Genomic DNA, 26188 nt, shown 5'->3' with positions numbered 1-26188 from the left:
TCATCTTGATTGCAGAGACAATATCCTGCTTCACCCATAAGGTGATATGTTGAATTGACTGAAATTAAATTGATCTGAAACCCACATTTAATTAAATGAATTGATCCACATTGTAAATCATCTGTGGGCTATGTAATCCATCTTGGGTGGATGAATGAATGACGTCAATAGTCACACTGTTCTCCTTTGAAATGGTATCTCTGCTATGCCCTCTGGTCACCCTCTAATAATAGATTGGATGAGATATATGGGTTAAATAACAGATTTAACACTAAAATCCTTACTATAGATCCCACTTAAGTAAACATTACCATGAGGGTGTATAAGGGTAGAGGGCAGAGGTTAGTCTTTAGGGTATGGATGCAAGATGAAGATTATAGCCTAATAGTAATTTCAATAGAATATAAAATGACAGAAATAGTCAATTGTTTAATAATTTATTGTTTCCAAGGAGGTACAAACATATTACATTCCTTACCCTTTTAATTAAGTGACTATAAGAAATGACAAAACCCACAAATGCTTTACTGAGAAATAAGGATGAGTACATACCAAAGACAAAATCATAAACCATTTATTTCAAACCTAAAATGCCACCTCGTTAGCGCCAATGACCGATACAGACAAGTCGGTGACACAAGTGTGTGTCATGCAGTCATTCCTTTCCTGGATCCTTACTCTTTGCATTACACCTACACTGCAAAATTCCATTCTAAATAATTGTGAGGAGTTGTGACACTAAGGATAGATTACATTACACGACAAGCACCTTGCTATTTCTATAACTGAAAGGTGACCGTACCCACTGAAAGGTGACCATTCCCACACTGAAAGGTGACCGTACCCACACTGAAAGGAGACTGTTCCTACACTGAAAGGGGACCGTTCCTACACTGAAAGGGGAGCGTTCCCACACTGAAAGGGGAGCGTTCCCACACTGAAAGGGGACCGTTCCCACACTGAAAGGTGACCGTTCCCACACTGAAAGGTGACCGTTCCCACACTGAAAGGTGACCGTTCCCACACTGAAAGGTGACCGTTCTCACACTGAAAGATGACCGTTCCCACACTGAAAGGTGACCGTTCTCACACTGAAAGGTGACCGTTCCCACACTGAAAGGAGACCGTTCCAACACTGATAGGTGACCGTACCCACACTGAAAGGAGACTGTTCCTACACTGAAAGGGGACCGTTCCTACACTGAAAGGGGACCGTTCCCACACTGAAAGGGGACCGTTCCCACACTGAAAGGGGACGTTCCCACACTGAAAGGTGACCGTTCCCACACTGAAAGGTGACCGTTCTCACACTGAAAGATGACCGTTCCCACACCGAAAAGTGACCGTTCCAACACTGATTGGTGACCGTTCCCACACTGAAAGGTTGTAACAATAGCCCTGCTGACCTACACTGACATTTCTCCTCTTCCTCTGTCCAACTCACTTCACCGTCCTTCCATTGGCAAACACACTTTTCCAAAACCGCTAAAATAAATGCCCAAACCACTGAGAACAAAAAACATGCACTGGTTTATGTCATGCGGTGGAGATGTAAGCTAGTGGATACTTATGTTTCAATATGAGAGGAACTATGTGACAAGGTTCCAGTTTTCCCTTCAGAGACGACTACAGATGAGCACTGATGAACACCTCAAACATAACTCTAAGAGGAAGAAGAAACAAGACAAAGGTTCCAAAAACATTAATTCCATTGTCATCATCATTTCCGTTTCTCAGTCCTCCTTATGGTCTGCGACAAAAAGGCAGTGTCGTATTCCACTGGTCATCCTTCCCGATGTCTCCTCTGACCAGATGGGTGGCTCAAGAATCTTTGCTGGCGAGTGGCTGTGAGAGATGTATCCCAATATAGCCTCACAGATCTCTGCACACCCCGGCGGCCATTGTTAATGACATCATCATGGTGTCCTTCCCAAGCAAAGGCGCTGGGTTCCTATGACAAGGGGTGGCTGAGACAACTGTTGTGTACTGGCTCCTGATTCTGGTGCCCTCTTCCACATTGTTGATTGTGTGAGGTCTGCAGGGTGTCTCTTTGGGAAGTTCTGACTGATGATGCACACTAATGAGCAGAGTCAGGGGTGTTGGGTCCTTAATTGTGGCAGTTGTAACTCACTCAGTGAATCTCGATATGGACCTGCAAATAGGAAAATAACAAACACATTGGTAAAGACAATTAGCTAAATTTGTAAATCTGACATTGGTAAATGTATGAAAACAAGAAATGACACTCAACCAAGCATGATGTGTCAAAGTGGACCAATGCTGGCATTAAAGATGGCATTGAATGAGCTGTATAAGGCCATAAATCAACAGGAAAACGCTTATCCAGATGCAGCGCTCCTAGTGGCCGGGGACTTTAATGCAAGGAAACTTAAATCCGTTGTACCTAATTTCTACCAGCATGTTAAATGTGCAACCAGAGGAAAAAAACTCTAGACCACCTTTACTCCACACACAGAGACGCATACAAAGCTCTCCCTCGCCCTCCATTTGGCAAATCTGACCATAACTCTATCCTCCTGATTCCTGCTTATAAGCAAAAACTAAAGCAGGAAGCACCAGTGACTCGGTTAATAAAAAAGTGGTCAGATGACACAGATGCTAAGCTACAGGACTGTTTTGCTAGCACAGACTGGAACATGTTCCGGGATTCTTCAGATAGCATTGAGGAGTACACCACATCAGTCACTGGCTTCATCAATAAGTGCATCGATGATGTCGTCCCCACAGTGACCGTACGTACATACCCCAACCAGAAGCCATGGATTACAGGAAACATCCGCACTGAGCTAAAGGGTAAAGCTGCCGCTTTCAAGGAGCGGGACTCTAACCCGGACGCTTATAAGAAATCCTGCTATGCCCTCCGAAGAACCATCAAACAGGCAAAGAGTCAATACAGGACTAAGATTGAATCGTACTACACTGGCTCTGACGCTCGTCGGATGTGGCAGGGCTTGAAAACTATTACAGACTACAAAGGGAAGCACAGCCGCGAGCTGCCCAGTGACACAAGACTCCCAGACGAGCTAAACCACTTCTATGCTCGCTTCGAGGCAAGCAACACTGAAGCATGCATGAGAGCACCAGCTGTTCCGGATGACTATGTGATCACGCTCTCCGTAGCCGATGTGAGTAAGACTTTTAAGCAGGTCAACATTCACAAGGCCGCAGGGCCAGACGGATTACCAGGACGTGTACTCCGAGCATGTGCTGACCAACTGGCAAGTGTCTTCACTGACATTTTCAACATGTCCCTGACTGAGTCTGTAATACCAACATGTTTCAAGCAGACCACCATAGTCCCCGTGCCCAAGGACTCTAAGATAACCTGCCTAAATGACTACCGACCCGTAGCACTGACGTCTGTAGCCATGAAGTGCTTCGAAAGGCTGGTCATGGCTCACATCAACAGCATTATCCCAGAAACCCTAGACCCACTCCAATTTGCATACCGCCCCAACAGATCCACAGATGATGCAATCTCTATTGCACTCCACACTGCCCTTTCCCACCTGGACAAGAGGAACACCTACGTGAGAATGCTATTCATTGACTACAGCTCAGCATTCAACACCATAGTGCCCTCAAAGCTCATCACTAAGCTAAGGATCCTGGGACTAAACACCTCCCTCTGCAACTGGATCCTGGACTTCCTGACAGGCCGCCCCCAAGTGGTAAGGGTAGGTAACAACACATCTGCCACACTGATCCTCAACACGGGGGCCCCTCAGGGGTGCGTGCTCAGTCCCCTCCTGTACTCCCTGTTCACCCATGACTGCATGGCCAGGCACGACTCCAACACCATCATTAAGTTTGCCGACGACACAACAGTGGTAGGCCTGATCACCGACAACGATGAGACAGCCTATAGGGAGGAGGTCAGAGACCTGGCCGTGTGGTGCCAGGACAACAACCTCTCCCTCAACGTGACCAAGACAAAGGAGATGATTGTGGACTACAGGAAAAAAAAGAGGACTGAGCATGCCCCCATTCTCATCGACGGGGATGTAGTGGAACAGGTTGAGAGGTTCAAGTTCCTTGGTGTCCACATCACCAACGAACTATCATGGTCCAAACACACCAAGACAGTCGTGAAGAGGGCACGACAAAGCCTATTCCCCCTCAGGAGACTGAAAAGATTTGGCATGGGTCCTCAGATCCTCAAAAAAGTATACAGCTGCACCATCGAGAGCATCCTGACTGGTTGCATCACCGCCTGGTATGGCAACTGCTTGGCCTCCGACCGCAAGGCACTACAGAGGGTAGTGCGTACGGCCCAGTACATCACTGGGGCCAAGCTTCCTGCCATCCAGGACCTCTATACCAGGCGGTGTCAGAGGAAAGCCCTCAAAATTGTCAAAGACTCCAGCCACCCTAGTCATAGACTGTTCTCTCTGCTACCGCACGGCAAGCGGTACCGGAGTGGCAAGTCTAGGTCCAAAAGACTTCTCAACAGCTTCTACCCCCAAGCCATAAGACTCCTGAACAGCTAATCATGGCTACCCGGACTATTTGCACTGCCCCCCCACCCCATCCTTTTACGCTGCTGCTACTCTGTTAATTATTTATGCATAGTCACTTTAACTCTGCCCACATGTACATATTACTTCAACTACCTCAACTAGCCGGTGCCCCCGCACATTGACTCTACACCGGTACCCCCCTGTATATATAGCCTCCCTACTGTTATTTTATTTTACTTCTGCTCTTTTTTTCTCAACACTTTTTTTGTTGTTGTTTTATTTTTACTTTTTTGTTAAAAATAGATGCACTGTTGGTTAAGGGGTGTAAGTAAGCATTTCACTGTAATGTCTGCACCTGTTGTATTCGGCGCATGTGGCCAATAACATTTGATTTGATTTGATTTGAAGTGGGCAGTGGCTTTCTAAATCTGCCTCCTTTAAGGTCATGATACTGTACTTCAAACTTGATTTGCATTGCCAAACCTTATGCTGTGGCTTCTTAGACTAGCTAGCAAACTAGCAAATTACCTTTATTTTTTATTTAGCTGTCGAGTTAACAAACGTTATCTAGCAAGCGAGCTAGCAGCTAAGTTAGTTATAGCTAGCTCAGTCAATCAGCGAAGATGAGATAAGATGTTCGCTCAAGCAAACTGTGTGCACCTAAACCAGGAATATGTTTACCTGTAATCGCACATTGAACATCATCGAAGCGATGAGGTAGAGGTATGGGAATCTGATTCGCAGTCGCCAAGCGAGATCAAAAAATATCAACAAAGTCCTCGTCAACCCTTTTGAAAACACCCCGTAAGTCCGACCAGCGGACCCCGAAAAACGGAACACTAAATAAGACAGACCCGCCATAAAACAATGTCTGCCACAGCGATTATCCCCCGGAATTAAAACTAGCTTATTTACTAGTTAAGAAGATACAACAGTGCATATTGCCATCGTTGTCTGGAGTTTATAACATTCGTCTTTTGACGAGGTACTCCCCAACCGAGAATTCCACCGTTATTTTCCCGTTTTGGTCAAACGGAACATTAACAGTGTGACTCACGGAAGTTGCAATGCAATGATATCTGGTAACGTCATCATGGTGTAACAGTCTAAGGTGTCCGTAAATAATCAGTTATTTTTCAGAGACTATAATAATTTGGATAAACTAGTCTCTCTAATACTGTTCTGATTACTAAGTATACCAGATACCTTTGCATACCATACCGTATATCAACATCACGATGTCAGCCTATAATTTTCTGATTATTTCCCGATTGGCACAGTGGTCTAAGGCACTGCATCGCAGTGCTAGCTGTGCCTCTAGAGATCTTGGTTCGAATCCAGGCTCTGTCGTAGACGGCCGCGACCGGGAGACCCATGGGGCGGCGCACAATTGGTCCAGGGTAGGGGAGGGAATGGCCGGCAGGGATGTAGCTCAGTTGGTAGAGCATGGCGTTTGCGACGCCAGGGTTGTGGGTTCGATTCCCACGGGGGGCCAGTATGAAAAATAAAAATGTATGCACTCACTAACTGTAAGTCGCTCTGGATAAGAGCGTCTGCTAAATGACATAAATGTAAATAACTCCACACTACCTGAAAAAGTTGTTCACACTTCTCAAATGTGTATTTTGGTACTCAGACACTTTTTCAAACGGCTAATTTACTTCCAAATAATTGGATATATGTTGTGTGAAAGATACACGTTCATATCCCTTTTCTTTATTTGATGCTTCCTTCGTTTTATCACAATGTACTGTCTTTGGTTTTAGGATTAAACTACTGTACTGCACATCAGTGATTTCAATCAGTGCGTGGGCGTCTACAGCAACCGGAAGTGACTCGGTGAACGGATAGTTCTCCCTCTGGGGTTTTTTCCTCAATGGGTGATAGCAGCTGTTTGCTCCAAAACTTCCAGTTGAGAAAGCATGGGAATGTAGGAAGATCACTTCAAAACAAAGTTACATTGAAGTTACGGATATCTTCTCGGACACTTTGGACAAGACACACACTAACCTTGCCAATCAGTCTTACTTTGACCAAATAATTCCAGACATTTCAAGTTTGAACAAGTTCAGACAAAAGAGTGGGTAGCTAAGCTAGCTAGCACCCAACCTAGTAAACGGACTGAGCGACGCATCTGGACCAGTCTGGTAGTACGGTCCAGAACAATGCAGGCCATAAAGTGTGTCGTGGTTGGGGACGGGTAAGTTTATGAACGTTTACTAAGTTTAAATACATGATGTAACATTAGCTAAGTAGCTATCTATCTTTGGTGTGGATGTCAATAAATAAATTATATAGCTTGCTAGCGAATGTGTTAACTTGTTAGTAGCTAGTTAGCTAGGTGAAAAGTTAGCTAAAGGTAACTAACTACCAAATTAACAAATTCAGCAATGACAATACAACATTAGGCAAGCAAATACATGGTTATTCTCACAATTGTTATTTGTGCAAATCAGCTGGTTCCCTAATTTGTTGTGCATGCCTCATTGTTTGGATTTATCATCAATGGGACTAAATTAAGTGGGTGTGCTAACTTTATAAATCAAATCACTGACACTTCTCTGCCATAGTTGTATACATTCAGATGCTGAAACATGTCTATTCTAGCCAAGTATCTCAACTCCTCCACGCTACCAATTATTATTTTATGTTTTTTACAAATCGATACTTGAAGTCAATTATAAATTATATTACGATATGTAACTATCGATTTTTCCCCCATCACTAGTTGCTATGCGTCGATACTTTCATTTGTTAAATTATTAAACCCTTACCGTTTACCTGTGTTTGTCCTCTTTTGTTGCAGGCCTTTCTTTGTTTGCTGAAATCATACTTTTTATAAAACGTTAATCAAATACAGTCGTGGTCAAAAGTTTGGAGAATGACACAAGTATTGGTCTTCACAAAGTTTGCTGCTTCAGTGTTTTTAGATATTTTTGTCAGATGTTACTATGGTATACTGAAGTATAATTACAAGCATTCCATAAGTGTCAGGCTTTTATTGACAATTACATTAAGTTTATGCAAAGAGTCAATATTTGCAGTGTTGACCCTTCTTTTTCAAGACCTCTGCAATCCGCCCTGGCATGCTGTCAATTAACTTCTGGGCCACATCCTGACTGATGGCAGCCCATTCTTGCATTATCAATGCTTGGAGTTTGTCAGAATTTGTGGGTTTTTGTTTGTCCACCCGCCTCTTGAGGATTAACCACAAGTTCTCAATGGGATTAAGGTTTGGGGAGTTTCCTGGCCATGGACCCAACATGTTGATGTTTTGTTCCCAGAGCCACTTAGTTATCACTTTTGCCTTATGGCAAGGTGCTCCATCATGCTGGAAAAGGCATTGTTCGTCATCAAACTATTCTTGGATGGTTGGGAGAAGTTGCTCTCGGAGGATGTGTTGGTACCATTCTTTATTCATGGCTGTGTTCTTAGGCAAAATTGTGAGTGAGCCCACTCCCTTGGCTGAGAAGCAACCCCACACATGAATGGTCTCAGGATGGTTTACTGTTGGCATGACACAGGACTGATGGTAGTGCTCACCGTGTCTTCTCCGGACAAGCTTTTTTCCGGATGCCCCAAACAATCGGAAAGGGGATTCATCAGAGAAAATGACTTTGCCCCAGTCCTCAGCAGTCCAATCCCTGTACCTTTTGCAGAATATCAGTCTGTCCCGGATGTTTTTCCTGGAGAGAAGTGGCTTCCTCGCTGCCCTTCTTGACACCAGGCCATCCTCCAAAAGTCTTCGCCTCACTGTGCGTGCAGATGCACTCACACCTGCCTGCTGCCATTCCTGAGCAAGCTCTGCACTGGTGGTGCCCCGATCCCGCAGCTGAATCAACTTTAGGAGACGGTCCTGGCACTTGCTGGACTTTCTTGGGTGCCCTGAAGCCTTCTTCACAACAGTTGAACCTCTCTCCTTGAAGTTCTTGATGATCCAATAAATGGTTGATTTAGGAGCAATCTTGCTAGCAGCAATATCCTTGCCTGTGAAGCCCTTTTTGTGCAAAGCAATGATGACGGCACGTGTTTCCTTGCAGGTAACCATGGTTAAGAGGAAGAACAATTATTTCAAGCACCACCCTCCTTTTAAAGCTTCCAGTCTGTTATTCTAACTCAATCAGCATGACAGAGTGATCTCCAGCCTTGTCCTCGTCAACACTCTCACCTGTGTTAACGAGAGAATCACTGACATGATGTCAGCTGGTCCTTTTGTGGCAGGGCTGAAATGCATTTCAAAAACTCTAGTCTGCGTTCAACTCCGTGGATGAGTTGAGGTACTTGGCAAGCTGTATTTCAAGCTTTTATATATTTTTTGGCTCAAGTAAACCTTGTCTCCATTTTATTTCTGTCATCGTTTACTTGGTCATTTCATTGAATCTAAATTGTGAAAACAGTTAACCGGTATTCATCATCATTGCCAGCAAGCTAATGTTTCCGTAGAAAAATTTCCCAGGTGTGAAGTAAAGAGAAGGAAAGGGGATACCTAGTCAGTTGCGCAACTGAATGCATTCAACTATCCCAGAACATGACCGGTGGACTGACTCACTCTATATACAAATATTAATGTCTGGATCATAGGGAGTATTTAATCTAGACTGAATAACTCCTTGATGTTTGCAGTTCCCAACTAAGTTAAATGGCCTCCGGTCAAACATTTAGGTGTGAGCATGGTAATAAGACATGTTGACTCACTGCACTTCACCGACCTCTGTTTGCCAACCAGGTAGATACAAAGCCTTTGCTAGTGGTTGGTAGGTAGGTATTACCCAACAATTAAGTAACAAACATATTTCAGTTACCCTAGTGGTGCTTGGTCAAACCTGTTCCTCACCTGGCTGGTAGTTAGCCACTCAAATAACTGTGCACTTTTGGATGACCGTATCAGAAAAAAAACTCCAGACAGGCCCAAGTAGTGGTTTTGTTTTTCCTGGTCAGGTCATGTAGTCAAAGAAGGACTTCTGGTCCTAAATTATGTGGTGGGAGGGTGCTCTTATCTACATATAGCATCCGATCTGTTTGGGCACTCCACTCATAATGTGTAGGAGGGAGGGAGGGTGTACACTACAGAGTATGCATCCTCTGGTCTGGGTGTGGTGGATATTGCAGGCAGCAGGAGAAATTAAAGCCCACACGTCATAGATGGAACCACGGCTGAACTGTTCTATTCTTTGATTTAAGGAGGTAATATAACTGTTCACTCCCATTCGTCGGCTATCTTTTGAAATAGTGACTAGGCCACATTTCAAAGAGTTACGGACATGAGTTGGTTTTACTGAACCTCGGATCATAAAAGAAAGCAGATGATCCTCTGAAATGTGTGATTGTCAATGTATTAATGTGTAGAGGATGGCATTGCATGGCTTCAGACACAGGACTGATGGTAGCATGAATCTCAATCTTATTCAATTGAACCAAGTCTCTGAGTTCCTGGCTGCAGGGCATACAATCATTCAAGGTAGCTTTTGAAGTGTGTGTTGTCCATCCACCCAGAGTCAAGTTTGGTAGGGACCTCAATGCTCTCTATAATAGACCATAGCCATGTCTTTAGCTTGGTTCTTTCAGAGGATTGACATCATGCTATAAAATTGGCATATGGCATACAACATTTACATTTTAGCAGACGCTCTTATCCAGAGCGACTTACAGGAGCAATTAGGGTTAAGTGCCTTGCTCAAGGGCACATTGACAGATTTTTCACCTAGTCGGCTCAGGGATTAGAACCAGCGACCTTTCGGTTACTGCCACAACGCTCTTAACCACTAAGCTACCTGCCACCCCTACAAGCCTATGATTTGTTCCATAACATTGACATGTGCTGTTATCTTCTCCTCTTCCAGAGCTGTGGGTAAGACATGTCTGCTGATCAGCTACACGACCAATGCCTTCCCTGGAGAGTACATTCCCACAGTGTGAGTACCTCTACAGCCCCCAGCGGGGAGGCATGGCCTGGGAACCCCCTGGAGCCAGACACCCCCAGCACCACACCTCTCTACTTCTCTCCATGTCTGTCTCCACAACCATTATTCGGGCTAGGCAGGGTGGGCATCTCTACATTGCTGTCTTTTGCCCCCCACCTAAACCTACAAATCGGACTTGGTGACAAAATGTTTGTTGGCAGCTGGGGATGCTAATCATGCTAACCTGAGGGCCTTAGCATCACACCGGTAGCGTTTGCCAGCCAAGAGTACTTAGCATCTCTGAACAGAGTGCCAGACGGAAATGTTGGCAGTCAGACGTCCACCGGCGGGGTGGTCCCTAAAACACACCGGTCCGAACAAACGGCAGATGAACGGCAGATCAACATTCGGTTGGGTGTGTGCACTCCCTTCGGGGAAGAAATACCTGTGGAAAACAAAGGTGTAAATCACCATAAGGGTTTTTAGGTCTTATCTGACCTCAGACCTGGAACTAACTTGTTATGTTGATCTGTATGTGTGACATGAACTGGTTATGCCACCTGAGTTTAGATAAGTGACCAGGTTTTATTATTGATGGTCACTGGTCAGATTTACCAATAGTTTTTCACCAGTTTGAACCAGTTGTTCTTAAGAGGAAATACTGTAAAACATTCAAATGAAAAGGTTAAAGGGGAAATCTGCAGTTGCTACATCCATTTTTGGACTTATAAATGAATGATATATATACACATTGATTCTTGAAGAATATAACAGATAAATGCTCCATGAGCTTAGTTTAACTGTTGTACCCCATCAGAACCCAAAATGTAAGCTTGTTTTACTCCAAAGTTTGAAAACATTGTAATTGTAAACCAACACTGTATAGCAGGGGTATTCAACTCTTACCCCACGAGGTTCGGTGCCTGCTGGTTTTCTGTTCTACCTGATAATTAATTGCACCCACTTGGTGTCACAGGTCTAAATCGGTCCCTAATTAGAGGAGAACAATAAAAAAAAACGCAGTGGAACGGGCTTTGAGGTCCAGAGTTGAGTTTGAGGGCTGTACAGCCTCAAAACATGCTTTAAACTATCATTTTGATATCTTGGATGGTCAGTCCTTGCATCTATAGCTCAGTCTTATGACGCTTTGTTATTGTTTCACTTGTTGATTGTCCCTTTAAATAAGGATTAAGAGCTTATGTAATAATATCTATACATTTACTTCACATTCTTCTATTCCCTTGTAGAAATATGATTTCTAGTTAGTCTGATACATACAGCTACGCTCTTTAGCTTTTCACATCAAGTTGAATAGGATACACTTCTCTCTCCTTTGTTGTCTGAAGTTGATTATTAGCCTATACCCACACATAGCTGTTGACTGATCCCTACAGGTTTGACAACTACTCTGCCAATGTGATGGTGGATGGAAAACCAGTCAACCTGGGCCTGTGGGATACAGCAGGACAGGAGGACTACGACAGACTCCGCCCCCTCTCCTACCCACAGACGGTAAGTTTGACAGACCAGACATGCGTTGCCATGGGAACAGCTGAAACTTCCTCATTGTTTTGTTTGAAATGAAGCCTTTGTGTACTTACGGGAAAGTCTGTCAAAAATAGCCTAGTCCTCATCTCTGTGGGGAATAATAAGGACATTTTAGATATAAGGAAACGAACACCTTTGTATGTAAGGAACACTGTGATTACGGAAGTGATTGTCACGGGCACTGACAGATTATTCCTTCTCTCTTTCTCTCCAGGATGTGTTCCTTATCTGTTTCTCCCTCGTGAGTCCTGCCTCGTTTGAAAACGTCCGTGCCAAGGTGGGTGCCCTGTTTGAAGCAACTCATCATAACTCCTCATAGCTCTTAACAAGTCAATACAAGGAGCTTGTCTACAACACAGCACATGATGTTCAGTTCAAACACATTTATATTGTCTAGGACTATTTTTCAGAGCTGCATTTTGGAAAATACAGTCCATATTGATTCTTCATAAGATTGATAATATAACCAGTAAAAATCAGTTTCATCTTTTGAAAAGTCATGGAAACTGTAATGACAAATTTAATGGGAACCCTGTGAAAGTGACGTTCCCGATGTGGTCTCTCTTCATAGTGGTACCCAGAGGTCAGGCACCACTGCCCCAACACGCCCATCATCCTAGTGGGCACCAAGCTGGATCTGAGGGACGACAAGGACACCATCGACAAGCTCAGAGAGAAGAAGCTCACCCCTATCACCTACCCCCAAGGCCTGGCCATGGCCAAAGAGATCGGTACGTGTTCAGTGTTCATCAGCGACAATGATGGATGGATGGACGGAATGTGAATGAAGTTGAAGGCAGGTTTAGGGAGTGTGTTTACTGTTAGGGACAATTCATGCTTTGAATGCAGATAACCTTCTTAACCAGGAGAAAGTGGTTGTACTCATGCATTACTGAGGATGTAGTCATGCTCTCTGAGTAAAGCTTTAGAAAGTGATATCTCAAAGGGAGTGAGTGAAGAGTAACTAGCTTCTCTCTCCTGCTTGGACAGCACACACACATGCACACCATTCAGAGCCATGCATTAGTAGTAACAGTCTCCTCATTCTCTCTCCTGTCGCTCAGGTGCGGTGAAGTACCTGGAGTGCTCGGCCCTGACCCAGCGCGGCCTGAAGACTGTGTTTGACGAGGCCATCCGGGCGGTCCTCTGCCCCCCGCCCGTCAAGAAGAGGAGGAGGAAGTGCTCCCTGCTCTAGAACCCTGCAGACAGGAAGTGTCGGGACGTGGGCACTCGCCTTGCGGGGAGACAGAAAACACAGACACAAAAGCATTTTACTTCCGATTCTTTCCTTCCTTTATATATTCACTACTAGTACAGCACTGGGACAAACTGTTCCTTTGTTAAAAGAAACTGAACATACAGATGGGTTTTGATGACAATCCGAACCCAGTCCTTTTCTTTGCATAGACACACACATCACTGAAGTCTAAGAAATTCCAGAGGCCTTCTAAAAATGGATTTAAACTTCTGATGATTAAATGTTTTTGTATTTCTTGCTCTTCCACTCGTAGTCCATATTGTTTGTTTACAGTCTTTAGAGGTTGTTTTAGGCGGAGCGTGATGTTGCCAAACTGCATACTGCAGATATTAGAAGCTGTACAGCAGACACTAAACGTGTTGCACATTTTTTTGATTTACATCCTAACAGTACAGCTAATAATTTGGCATGATGCACTGCAGTTAATGGTTACATGGGTAAGATGGCATTCTATTTGGGGGGGGGGGGGGCATTCTGTATAACATTATGTAAATCCAGAACTTGCCAAGTTAATAGCATCACTAGTTTTATTTTCAGGTCCAAATACAAATTAATGTACCATGAATCTAATTTTACTAATAGTGATCAACTTAGGCTCAGGACCAAGTTTGGGAAACGCTGGTCTATGCCAACAGTGCTTTTTGTCGATTGGAAAAAGCATGATCCTTCAGTATTTAATGGGGGAGCTGGCATGCCTCGTTGCACGGTTGGAACTGTCAGTCAATAATGTTTTATTCCCCCAACCCCTCCTGATGTGTCCTCCCTCTACTGTCTGAACCGAATCGTTGCCTGAGAAATGCAAAGCTTGCAACTTTATATGAGAAGATTGGATGTGAGGACTGTTTTGGGTGTCGAGATATGCGATAAAAGCACCTTTTATATTAGTCTTTGGGCATTTATCAGAACATTCATGCAGCGATTTCTTCTGTGTATTTTATTTGTGAATAGCCCATTTTGATTCACAGTAGCCACCACTACTTGGAAAGTGAAGTAACAAAGAGAGCATTTAAATGACTGAGGAATGTTCTAACGGTAACAAAGCTACGGTCAGTAACGGCGTAGTGTTTGTATATACTCATCTTTGGTTATAATCATGTGAATTCAATTGGCTATTTTGTATCATTAATTTTTTCCACTGAAGTTAATTTACACATCACTCACTGTATTTTTAAACTAACACTATGAATGCTATATTGTTTACCTCCTACAAATAAACCTTTAATTTTCCTACAAGTCTAGCCTTTTGTAATTAATGCAGATAGCATGAAATGTGCAACATATACTGAAGCGTGATTTAGGATCGCTATATACATTTTATATATTTTTTTACATCTTTCAACTACTAGATCAGAAGTACAAGATATGACGTAACTGTTATCCAGGCATCAAGCTGCGCTCCAACTCAGAGCCAATGTTGTGACCCTTCAGTTTTATGGATAAAGCGATTTGTCAATTTTTTGAGAGCCAATAAATTTGAATTAAACAGATCGTGCGCATTTTACTTTACGTTTGAGGTATTCATATTTTAGTCACAGTACTAAGCTTCTCAATCGAGGTATTCATATTTACAGTTGTTACAGCACTTAGCTTCTCAATTAGTGTTTCTTAAGCCTTTTTTTTAAGGACTTATATGCTATTGTACTTCCTTCTTTGAGGACTGAGCATAAGGATACCTAGTTGTAGGGTTCACATTGCAATTGTCTTAAAACAAGTGCCAAAGGACAGTCAAAAAGGAACCTTAAACGATTTACAAACCAGACAAGGTTTTATTTTACACCATTGGCATTTCATCAACCTACAAGGTTTCACTTTGTACAATTGGCAGAAAAAACTTCCACAAAAACAAGGCAATAACAAATGATTAACCACAGGTTAATTTGGTGTAACATGGCCACTCATTATGTTCAGTTGCTCTGAGGGTTTCTTCCATGAAACAGGTTGTTGTATCCATTCAGTCAGTTGAGTTCATTAGTCCACACACCGTAACAATGTTCCTGAAGTTGTGGGTATACTAAAAAAAAAAGAGCTGGTCAGTTGGGTACAGCATGACAAATTGTATTAGATTCACTTCAGTCGACAAGAATAGTTGATGGCTACGCCCCAGGAGTTTTTCGTGGTCAGGTCAAGTTTCAAGTTGTATTTGTTTATTTGTCACATGCACAAGTACAGTGAAATGTTTAACTTGCAAGCCCTTTCCAGTATTCAGTCAATATCAAAATAGTATAACTAAAAAGCCACAGGAGGAAAAAAGGAACATGTAAGCTGTATACAGGGTCAGGGTCAGTGCCAGTACCAGATGTACAATGTGCAGGGATACTGGATTAGTTGAGGTAGATATGTACATGTATGCTGAGATTAGGAGAAAGCGACGTAGCAGGACAAATAATAATAGTAAACAATATGGCAGCAGCATAAGTGGTGGGTGTGTGCGTGCAAGATTGTCATTATGTTCAGGGAAAACTCCTGGTCCTACTGACATGAAAACCAGTCTCACCACTCTACTAGCTCTGCACCAATGATGTCATGGATGTGGTACTTGATCTGGAATTTAACCTGTGAGTTGGTCTGTCTCTCCTCCAGCTCTGCCTTTAAGACTTCATTATATTTGGACTTCTTAATCATGCCCAAAACAGCTTTACGACCTGGGTCAGGGGGAGGAAGAGAGTAAACTGTCAACACTCCATTAGCAAAGAAGTGCTAATAACTCAATGTGGAATGTGTACATTCAAGTCAGAGTCCACAAAACAGATCATTCCAATTAATTATCTATGAGGAAAAGTGATCGTTTTAGACAGTATAAGTCTATGTAGCTAGCTTCCTTTGTTTGGTGGCTGACCCTGTATTAGGTACTTGGTGAATCTGCCAGAGTTGGGGATGGAGAGCCACCAGCTGCCAGCGTCCCTTACAGTCAGAACCCCCGACTTCACCAGTTGCCTGGGTGGGGGTGGGAAATAGCACAAGTTATTTGTGACTCATTTACAAATGGAGCAAACGCATCCAAACAGATACTTTCAGATACATGAAAAGAATAAGATGCAGCATAGGACAAAATGACCCCCCTCTCAAACAACATTTAAAATCTTACACACAGTGCTGGTTTCCTAGACAGAGATCAAGGCTAGACCAGGACTAAAAAGTATGTATAATAGAGAATCTCCATTGAAATAGCCTTTTAGTCCAGGACTAGGCTTAATCTGTGTCTGACAAACCAGCTATAGTAGAAACGCATTAATAGAATAGAAGAAACACATTCAAACAAAGACTTTCAATACACAAAGTGACCAAGATATGAGGGGGAAAAAGGCTTTTTCTCGTACGTTATCTCTGAGTCTGTGAAGAGAAACTCCTTGAGAATTGTGTCTTTGTTGAAGCTCAGGTCGTTGCAAGAGGGCAGCACTTTCTCCAGGAACTTCTCCACTGTGCCCCGTGTCCCTCTCCCCTCCTCCCCGGCCAGGACTTTAGCTTTGTAGTCTGCAGCGAACACCAACCCAAAGGCCTCAGCGTCAAAGCCCAACTGGAACATCAACAGCTCCCCCTGTTCCCTCAAGTCACTCTAACAAAGAGATGAGGAAAATGAGATTTTGGACATTAATATAGAGCAGGGGTGTCAAACGTACGGTCCGCGGGCCGGATCAGGCCCGCAAACGGGTTTAATCCGGCCCGCGAGATGATAAAAAAAAAAAAAAAAAAAAACATTTGTAAAGTATAAAAATGCGCTGCAATTTTTCAATAAAATAAACTGCTGTTCCAATTGCGTCCACTGGATGGCGCAATAGCAATTGTGTTAAGCAAGCAAACTGTTTATACCGGGGCAGAGCAAGTAGGTCAAGCACGTGCAGCCAATGAGCTACTTTGTTTTGCCCTCGATATTTATTACGGCTTCTACTTTTAACATTATGTGCTTTGGCACCCTCATTGCCCCAATATGTCTCTGTCAAAAAAGAGAAAAGTGGACGCAGAGTGCAGAGTGTTCCAAGAAAAATGGTCATCCTATTTAATCACGGAATTGAATGGGAAAGCTGTATGTTTGGTGTGTTCACAGCATGTTGCAGTGCTGAAAGAATATAACCTTCGTCGCCACTATGTGAGTCTTCATGCCGACAAATATGACAACTTTCAAGGACAGCGGAGATGAGAGAAGGTGAATGAACTGTTGGCGGGTCTGAAGAAACAGCAGTCTGTGTTTACTCACAGCCGAGACATCAGTGACGCTGCAGTGAAAGCTAGCTACCTCATTGCTAATGAAATCGCAGTGGCTTCAAAACCATTTAGTGAGGGTGAATTTGTAAAAACATGCATGATGAAGGCAGCGGAGATTGTGTGCCCTGAAAAGCGGCAGGCTTTTGCAAATATCAGCCTGACAAGAAACACAGTTGCAGACAGGATTTCCGATCTTTCAATGGATTTGGACAGCCAGTTGAAGCAAAAAGTAAAGTCATTTATTGCGTTTTCAGTTGCAATTGATGAAAGCACGGACATTACAGATGTTGCACAACTGGCCATTTTTTCATCCGCGGAGTTGATGACACATTGACCGTCACCGAGGAGTTCGTGGAGTTGGTGCCGATGACAGATACAACGACAGCAGCTGATATTTTTACCGCACTTGTCGGCGCGCTGGACAGGGTCGGAGTGGACTGTTCCCGCGCTGTCAGCCTGACTACAGATGGTGCGCCCTCAATGATCGGGAAAAAAGCAGGCGTTGTGACAAAGTTCAGAGAGAAAGTGCAATCTGCAAATGGAGGACGTGATTTTTTGACTTTTCACTGTATTTTGCACCAGGAGGCTTTGTGTTGCAAGTCATTAAAGATGGATAACGTCATGAAGGTGGTCATCCAAACTGTTAATTTCATCCGATCCAGAAGCCTGAATCACCGTCAGTTTGACAGCCTTCTCAGAGAGAAAGACCACATCTATGGCCTGCCATACCACACTGAGGTAAGATGGTTAAGCCGAGGTGCTGTGCTGAGGCGTTTCTTTGATTTACGAGAAGAAATTGAACAGTTCATGGAAGAAAAGGGCAAACCAGTGTTAGAATTTCATTCCGCAGAATGGATGCAGGACCTTGCATTTATGGTGGATGTTACAGAGCACCTGAATAACTTGAACAAACAGCTGCAAGGGCGCAACAAAGTTGTCACGCAGTATTATGACAGCATACGTTCTTTCAAGTTGAAGCTGTCATTGTGGGAGACGCAACTTGCCGGTGGTGATGCAGCTCACTTCCCCTGTCAGAAAAATGTGTGCGCGACCCAACATGTGGCAGACATGAAGCGGTTCAAAGATAAAATAACGGGACTGTTACGGCAGTTTGAGCAACGCTTTCAGATTTATGTTTACAGTATATGTTTTTATGTTGATGTGCTATTGTTTTTAATTGATTTTATTTTATTTATATATTTAACCTATTCTTGACTCTGTGGTTCTTGCACTTGTTTGGGGAACAGGATTTCATTATTTTTATCTACATTTCTGCCTGAGAAATGACACCCTGATATAGTTCTGTGATCTGTGAAACAGTTCTGTGAATCACTGAGGCATTGTGTGTTTGTGTGTTCTTTGTCCTCAGAACTTTCAAATAACTTGAGGTGTTATGATTAATAGTGATGTTGTGCTTTTGGACACTGTCCTCAGGCTCCAGCTTTATGTTTATATGTTTTTATGTTGATGTGCTATTGTTTTTAATTGTTTTTATTTTATTTGTATATTTAACCTATTCTTGACTCTGTGGTTCTTGCACTTGTTTGGGGAACAGGATTTCATTATTTTTATCTACATTTCTGCCTGAGAAATGACACCCTGATATAGTTATGTGATCTGTGATATACTTCTGTTAATCACTGAGGCATTGTGTGTTTGTGTGTTCTTTTTCTTTAGAATTTTCAAATAAACTTGACGTGTTTTATGATTAATAGTGATGTTGTGCTTGTACTATTTTGGACACACTGTCCTCAGGCTCCAGCTTTATGTTGTATGTTGATCGTATTAAAACAAAGAAAACAATCTGAAGTTGTTGTTTTTAAGTTATATACAGTATACCATGATTTTTCCGGTCCGGCCCACTTGGGTATAGATTTTCCTCCATGTGGCCCCTGAGCTAAAATGAGTTTGACACCCCTGATATAGAGGGATCAACCAAGTCTAAATTTACAACAAATGTGAATATTTCTCCAGGACTAGCAGTGTTTTTCAAACCCAGCCCTGGAGACCAACAAGGTGTGGAGGTTTTTGTTCGTGCCCAGTACTAACATATTTGATTGAGACCACCAGGATTGAAGAACACTGCTCCAGCAATATTCATTGGGCTTACCAGCTGCCTGTCCACTTGGGTCCTATCATTGTGTATGCTGTAGAGCTGGTGTTTTAGGACAATTTGTGGAAGGGCGTCATTGAAGAGTTTGCGTGGGAATAATGTCATAAGGTCCTGCAGGGTGGCTTTGACGTCCAGTGGTCCCTCTGGGAGAAGACAGGAACAACAAAGGAGACGGACAACAAGTCAAACATACTAAACACTGACACATTTAGCAAGCTAGCTACATTTATGTTTGAGAAAAGGCACCTTCTCCATTGTTGACAGCTCCAAACTGCTTCTCATTGCCAATTCTTCGTTTCTTCACTTTAAACGTGTCTGATATAAGGGCCCGTTTTCTGTTCATAACTGAGAGGCATGGAAACATAAATTGACATTAACAATCGTTGTGGACTGCTAACGTTAGTGGCTAGTTACAGTAGCTATTTGTTGTTATGAAGACACAGACAGCAGCATGCTAACGTTAGCCAAATGGCTAGAAGCTCATTTATTTCACTGGAGTAAACTTTATAATAAGGCTATTATTATTTATTCACTAGCAATAAAATGGATGTCCATACCTGACATAAAGTAAGCATTGTTGGAGCAACTCCTCGTCAAACAAGATTTTCAAATCGTTTGAACATACACCGGCCAAAATTATACTGTCAGAATGACAACAGACAGCACCCAACTCCGAAACATACCGCCACCTATCGGTCGGGGTCAACTTTTACACATCCTGCAAAACAGAAGTAGCTAGCTAGCTATTAAGACGGTGGTGAGTAAATTAACATTTTGCAAAATGGGTTGTATCGGCTTTGCTTTATCAAAACATAGAAAGCAGCATGAATAACATAATGTAGCATGCATGCTGTTGAAGACAACAGCTAGCTACTAATATCACTGTGCATTTACATCAACTGCTAGCTAGCTAACGTTAACTAGCTCGCTAGACTGCTACTAGCCATGCATTCGCAAAGCTGAAGTTTCATTGACTGGAGGGTAGTGTAATAATAAATAAAACATCTGTTATTACGTCTAATGTAACATCTATTACAGCATTGATGTAATAACCAATACAGTGATATTACCTGTCTAGCCCACATAGCTACCTAATTTAGTCATATGAGACAGCAGTGGCCGAAAGGGTGGGTCCAGTGTGTGTTGTGGGTCTGTGTGTCATTCGTGTATACTGTATGTTAGTAGCTAGCTAGCTAGCCTACTTCTGTGGTTTGCATCCCAAAGGAGAGCAATGTTTCAACATTTTCTAGAAAGACTGCAGTGTCCATGAATAATTGGAGAAAGCAATGTGATTGACCCATTCTGGCTCTCCATCTATCCATCCTGTTCTTCCAGATCAGTTAAAGGTCCAATGCAGACGTTTTCTTTTTTATCTCAATATCAAATCATTTCTGAGTAACAATTAAGTACCTTACTGTGATTGTTTTGAATTAAATGGTCAAATAGAAACAAAAATAGCTTATTAGCAAAGATACATTTCTCAAGCAAGAATTTTGCTACGAGTGGAGAGGGGGAAAACTAGCTGTTATTGGCAGAGAGGTTTGGAACTCTTCTTCTTCTTGTTCATGTTGTTCTTCTGTGGGTTTTATGGCGGACTAGAACCCCAAAAGGTGTATTGCCGCCACCAGCTGGAATGGTTGAAAAACAAAATCCATACGTGATAGGGAAAACAAACTTAATCCACCCAAATAAAAATGGTACATTGACAAAACCAAACCTCCCACTTCTTCCTTCCTTCAAATCTCAATATCTCCCTTCTCAAGCACTAAGGCCTGAGAGGGTGGTACGGCTTGTGACAATACTCCGTGCAACTCCTCCGCCGCATCCACAATGATATCTATTTTCCTGGACCTTCTCTCCACCTTGGCAGTGCTATTAATCACCATAGCTATATAGGCCACAAAGTCCACCTTCTTAACCTTTACAATATATGGGTCCTGCTGGTGAAAGGCAACCCCTGCAGCCTGCAGTGAAGGCCTATCCACCACCATGGACTCTTCAGGAGCACCATTCGAACCCTCAACCCTTTTAACAGCCGCTCCATATGAAATGCTCTGGACAACCCTGACTTTGGCCACCTCATTCTCTTTCACCCTTGTCGGGCATTCCAAAGACGTGGCTTCATGGTTCCCACCACAATTGCAACATTTACATCACTTTTAAAACACATGACATGAGCTTTTACACAACTTGGACATCTCTGCTTTTCCGTTCTGCAAACACTTGAAACATGTCCAAAAGCATTACAGTGATCACACTACATTGGTCTTGGGATAAATCCTCTGACTCTGTAGTTAATATACCCCAACTGCATAGGGAGAGACTCCATATCACAAAACAAAAGAACAGATACTCTTCACCTTTTCATCATTCACCACACGATTCATCCAACGTGCATCAATCACTCCAGGAATATTTTTAATCTCTTCAACATCGACTTCCCACGAGACGCTAGATATTAACCCATTGAGGGGTGCCCTGTTCTGAAGAGACACACACGACACTTGAAACTTATCAAATTGGGTGAGACGCAACACACGTTCCTTCTGATCCGCAGAAGTACAAAAAATCAAAACAAGCCCGCCTCTTGTGATCCTCACAGCCTTCACTTTACCCAGCACTCTCTCCACCAGTTTGGATATATCAAATGGAGTCTTCAAAATTGGTAATCCGATCAGCTGCTCATCATTAACAAACCGTACTCCTACTAGGTACGAAGGGACATTCTCAGCACTGTACACTACTTTGCTTTGTTTTCCATTCTTTTGGACAATATTCAAATTCACCTTGATTCTACCGCCATTAGATTCACAATCCACATCAGTGTCTGCTTCCGCCATCCTTCCTCCTGTCAACAATCTAAGCCAACCCCGTCTGTTTTGCCCCAGGTTTGGAAGTCTCTTTCTTATTGGTTTATTAATTAATTTACCGCCTGGTGATGTCAACAGGCAGGCTAAAACTCCATCCCACCTAAACAAGCTGACATTTCAGGCGGTCTTTTCAAACAGCTAAAAGGGCATTATCATTTTTTTAATTTCACGTTTTGTCTGCACTGGGCCATTAATTAGGAGTAATATACAAAAAGGAAAGATTGGAAGAGATTGAGTCAGACACAGACTGAGGTTGTTATTTTAATTGTTAATAACCAGATATATTTGTCTCTTCCTAGATCACCATGGACCAACGCCACCAGTCCCACCACAGACCACAACATCCAAACTCCAATCACCACGACAACCACCAGTCAACATTCAAGAGAGACATGGATGACAGTGGGAGAGGTCATTTCCAACACAAGCGCTTCAGACCCGGTCATCAGAACCATCACCAGGCTGGCCCTTCAACACCTCCATCCAGCCCCCCGACCCAGAGCCTGAGCGTACAACGACAGCTGTACGAGAGAGACTTCCCCTTATACAAACAGCCTGTGGAGGTGGGAAATTTCTCCCTGGACTCTGAGCGCAGGTTTTTCAACGACGCCCGGCAGCTGCGTTACTACATGGAGCCAGAGAAGAGTTGTCCTAACTTCGACCTGAGGGACGGGTACAGGGGCCGCTTCGTCAAGAGGGACGACAGGGTGAAGGAGAAACTGGACCACATCCTCAGATGGATCCTGGCAAACAGGTCCAAGCTGCAGTCGAAGGACACAGCTGCTTCTTCTTCCCCATGGTAAGCACCACTAGTGGCAGTTTAAGAGATGTTATTTTGATTGATACAATATTCATCAATAGCAACACTTTTCTGTCTAGTTATACAGATATAGGCCCACTAATCGTCAGTCATCAAGGCCATAAACATTTCAGAATGGGATCAGTTGTGATGGACACAATATTCAATATACACACACTCAATATCCTCAGTCAATCCTGTGATTCCCAGTCACCAGGAATGACTGGGACTATATTGTGTTCTGTCGGACATGTATTCTTTGATCGACCTCTCCTACCAGTGCATTAGGTGTAGACATTGTGACATGGCGCGGCCACCTGACCAAGCTGTTGACCACGCCCTATGAGACCCGGGAGGGCTGGCTGCTGGCTGTGACCAGGATGGGGGGGACACTGTACATCAGTGAGGTGGAGACCGAGGCTGCACGCCGGGACCGGGAGAACCGCACCGAGAGGCACGAGGAGATGATGTACTGGGGGTACAAATTTGAACAGTACACCTGTGCAGGTAGAGGATGGCTTCTTGTATTCCTCTTTTGCTGTATGCACTGAGTTATGTTGTGGTGGACTACTTTCAGATGGTTGATTGCTGATCGTTTTTTTTGATGGTTTTATATCAATATGACTTGAGATTGGTGTACAGTACCTGAATAACCTACACCCAGACATGCATGATATTTCTCATACTTGGGATGCTAGTTGGAAGCCTTGGATGGTTTTGAAATGTCTCTAATCTTCTTTCAGATGACGCCCGGAGTCTTCCAGATCCAGGTGGGGTTGTGAACACCAACGAGGCCTTCTGCACTGTGGTCCAGACCCGGCTAGCTGAGCACAGACTGCTGTTCTCTGGCGAGGTGGACTGTCGGGACAAAGACCCCAAGGCCCCGTCTCCTCCAGCCTGCTACATCGAGATGAAGACCTCACTGGAAATCTCCACCCCCAAACAACGCAGCAACTTCCACAGGTAATCTATCCCAGATACACTCTACACTAGCCCTACTGCCCTATTATGGAGATGATTGCACATCTATATCTTATATCTCTGGATATCTGCAGTAGGGCAATTCCATGTTAATGGAATTAGGCTGAGACTCAGATTTTTCACTTTAAAATGTATACCAAACAAAAGCTATTGATTTCAAAGTTTAACAAACCCTACAACTCTATGAACACTGACTATATTGAACAATTTACACAGTAAAAAAAAACATTTACTTGAAAAACTGTGCAGGTGCAAAGTTTGGTAACATAATTACGGTAAAATCTTCCTCAGTTTTATTCTGTTACCAAACTTTGTATCTGCACAGTTCTTCCTGTAAATGTGTTTTTGTAACATTTTCTGTGGAAATTCTTAAAGTAGTCTTTGTGCATAGAGTTGAATGGTTTGTTAAACTTTTAAATTGTTTTTTTTATACATACATTTTAAAGTGAAAAATCAGAGTCTCAGCGTAATTCTGTTACCATGGAATTGCCCAGTAACCAGCTCTGTTGTCACTGTCAGGTAAAGACTGGCTGATGAATATACACAGGTTGGTTGTTCTTCAGTTGGAACATTTTCCCAAGAGAGTGAAAATGTGTGTTTTCTCTTGTGTATGTTCTCCATCCAGGTTTAAACTACTAAAGTGGTGGGCCCAGTCCTTTCTTCCTGGGGTGCCGCGAATCGTAGCCGGTTTCCGTGATCATGACGGAGTGGTTGTGTCTGTGGAGACTTACCACATCTCCAAGATATCTCAGCTTATCAAGGTACAGTTCGGGTTTTATTTTCTTGTGAAAAAGAACATACACATTTGTAACAAGTCTCATACCAGAAACCCAGTATGTCTGAGAAATATAGGATGCCTATTTTGTGAGTTTAAAAACAATGTGCATGCGTGTTTGTCCTAAGTGGTCGTCTCTATTCTCTCATATAGAATGAAACCAACTGCTGGAAGCCAACTGTCTGCATGAACTTCTGCTGTGAATTCCTGTCCTTCGTGAAGAGTGTGGTCACAGAAGACAATCCCAGGTGATGCTTGATATGGTCAAGAATCTTTTTACAGTATTTTTTTTTTTTTTTTAAGCTTAAGAGAACTTGCTATTGCATGCAGTCGAGTTTCCCTAGAAACGTTCTGACTCTAGTTAACTATGTTATTTCTTTCTCTCAGGGTGGTGCACCTGTTCTCATGGGATCCACACCGAGACGTCACCTACTCCATCCACAGAGACTCTCAGTACTCCTTCCTACCAGACTGGTACGTCAGGGAGATGACCAGTTCAACCAGTCGTGAGACACACCACCACCACCCACCTCAGACCTGATTCAGAACAAACCTGACAATTGCCCGTATTCACAGTGTCTCAGAGTAGGAGTGCTGATCTAGAATCAGTTCCCTCATCCCATTCATTATGATTTAGTTGACAAAACTGAGCCTAGATCAGCACTCCTACTCTGAAACGCTTTATGCATACAGGCCCAGGTTTTCACCTTAGACCAGTATGGACTTCAAGCAATACTTGAACACTGAAACCTGTTATGATAATGAGGTAGAAACACACCAAGCACCCTGAAGGAGTAGGTGGGTTCTGACCGGTCGGTTGACGACTATAAAGAAACCCCTTTTATTGAACTTCCATTTTCCTCCCAGAGTGGCTGAGTTATATAGTGTGGATCAGCATTCACAAACCAGCTTTTGGGACATTCTCACATATGGTGTCCAGGTTGAAAACATGTATTTCCTGATGGGTTGTGCCATCTTTTTTAAAGTGATGTATTTACGTTTTTCACCTCATCTCTGATGTGTATCTTTTTTTAAATTACAAAATTCAGTGATTTGAATGTAACAGTTGCGGTTTGAAGTGTCTGCTCAAACTGTTGAATAATATTTCCATAACAAGATGTTTCATTTCCCAATCAAACCTTTTATTATTATTAACCCCATGGGTATATCAATAAGTTATCATGTCCTGAAAATAAGTACATTAATTCATTAAATTTTGTTAAAAATCAGCACAGTCAGTATGCGATGTGTGTCATCCATCTT

At 43.0% G+C, this 26188-nt stretch overlaps 4 protein-coding genes across 5 annotated transcripts; 2 read left to right on the top strand and 2 right to left on the bottom strand.

Annotated features, from left to right (window-relative positions):
• Positions 1-423: 423 nt before the first annotated feature.
• smim10l3 (small integral membrane protein 10 like 3) lies at positions 424-5502 on the bottom strand. The gene is made up of 2 exons (XM_084143018.1): positions 5163-5502; positions 424-2152 (listed from the first exon to the last, which is right to left on the bottom strand). The coding sequence occupies exons 1-2, from the start codon at positions 5340-5342 to the stop codon at positions 2132-2134; spliced, it is 201 nt and encodes a 66-aa protein (XP_083999144.1). The 5' UTR covers positions 5343-5502; the 3' UTR covers positions 424-2131.
• Positions 5503-6334: 832 nt separating this feature from the next.
• Positions 6335-14674, top strand: LOC311150133 (ras-related C3 botulinum toxin substrate 1-like). Its single transcript, XM_084187431.1, has 6 exons — positions 6335-6681; positions 10322-10393; positions 11776-11893; positions 12144-12206; positions 12501-12660; positions 12994-14674. Exons 1-6 carry the CDS (start codon positions 6647-6649, stop codon positions 13122-13124), a joined length of 579 nt encoding a protein of 192 aa, XP_084043557.1. The 5' UTR covers positions 6335-6646; the 3' UTR covers positions 13125-14674.
• Positions 14675-14932: 258 nt separating this feature from the next.
• Positions 14933-20218, bottom strand: LOC311102649 (inactive serine/threonine-protein kinase 19-like). Of its 2 annotated transcripts, none has more exons than XM_084144011.1 (7): positions 20058-20218; positions 19747-19845; positions 19498-19643; positions 16505-16740; positions 16024-16121; positions 15682-15829; positions 14933-15198 (listed from the first exon to the last, which is right to left on the bottom strand). In XM_084144011.1, exons 1-7 carry the CDS (start codon positions 20062-20064, stop codon positions 15156-15158), a joined length of 777 nt encoding a protein of 258 aa, XP_084000137.1. In that variant the 5' UTR covers positions 20065-20218; the 3' UTR covers positions 14933-15155. The 2 variants fall into 2 exon arrangements, with proteins under 2 accessions (XP_084000137.1, XP_084000138.1); XM_084144012.1 differs by having other exon boundaries at positions 15057-15181; positions 20058-20174.
• LOC311102627 (decapping and exoribonuclease protein-like) lies at positions 20196-26162 on the top strand. Its single transcript, XM_084143996.1, has 7 exons — positions 20196-20257; positions 22670-23169; positions 23450-23676; positions 23913-24132; positions 24776-24911; positions 25079-25173; positions 25313-26162. Exons 2-7 carry the CDS (start codon positions 22676-22678, stop codon positions 25464-25466), a joined length of 1326 nt encoding a protein of 441 aa, XP_084000122.1. The 5' UTR covers positions 20196-20257; positions 22670-22675; the 3' UTR covers positions 25467-26162.
• Positions 26163-26188: the final 26 nt, after the last annotated feature.

This window comes from Coregonus lavaretus, assembly GCF_964263955.1.
Source record: "Coregonus lavaretus genome assembly, chromosome: 2".
Classification (NCBI taxonomy): Eukaryota; Metazoa; Chordata; class Actinopteri; order Salmoniformes; family Salmonidae; genus Coregonus; species Coregonus lavaretus.
Note: the sequence above shows the minus strand (reverse complement) of the source record. Positions and strands in the feature narration are given on the sequence as shown.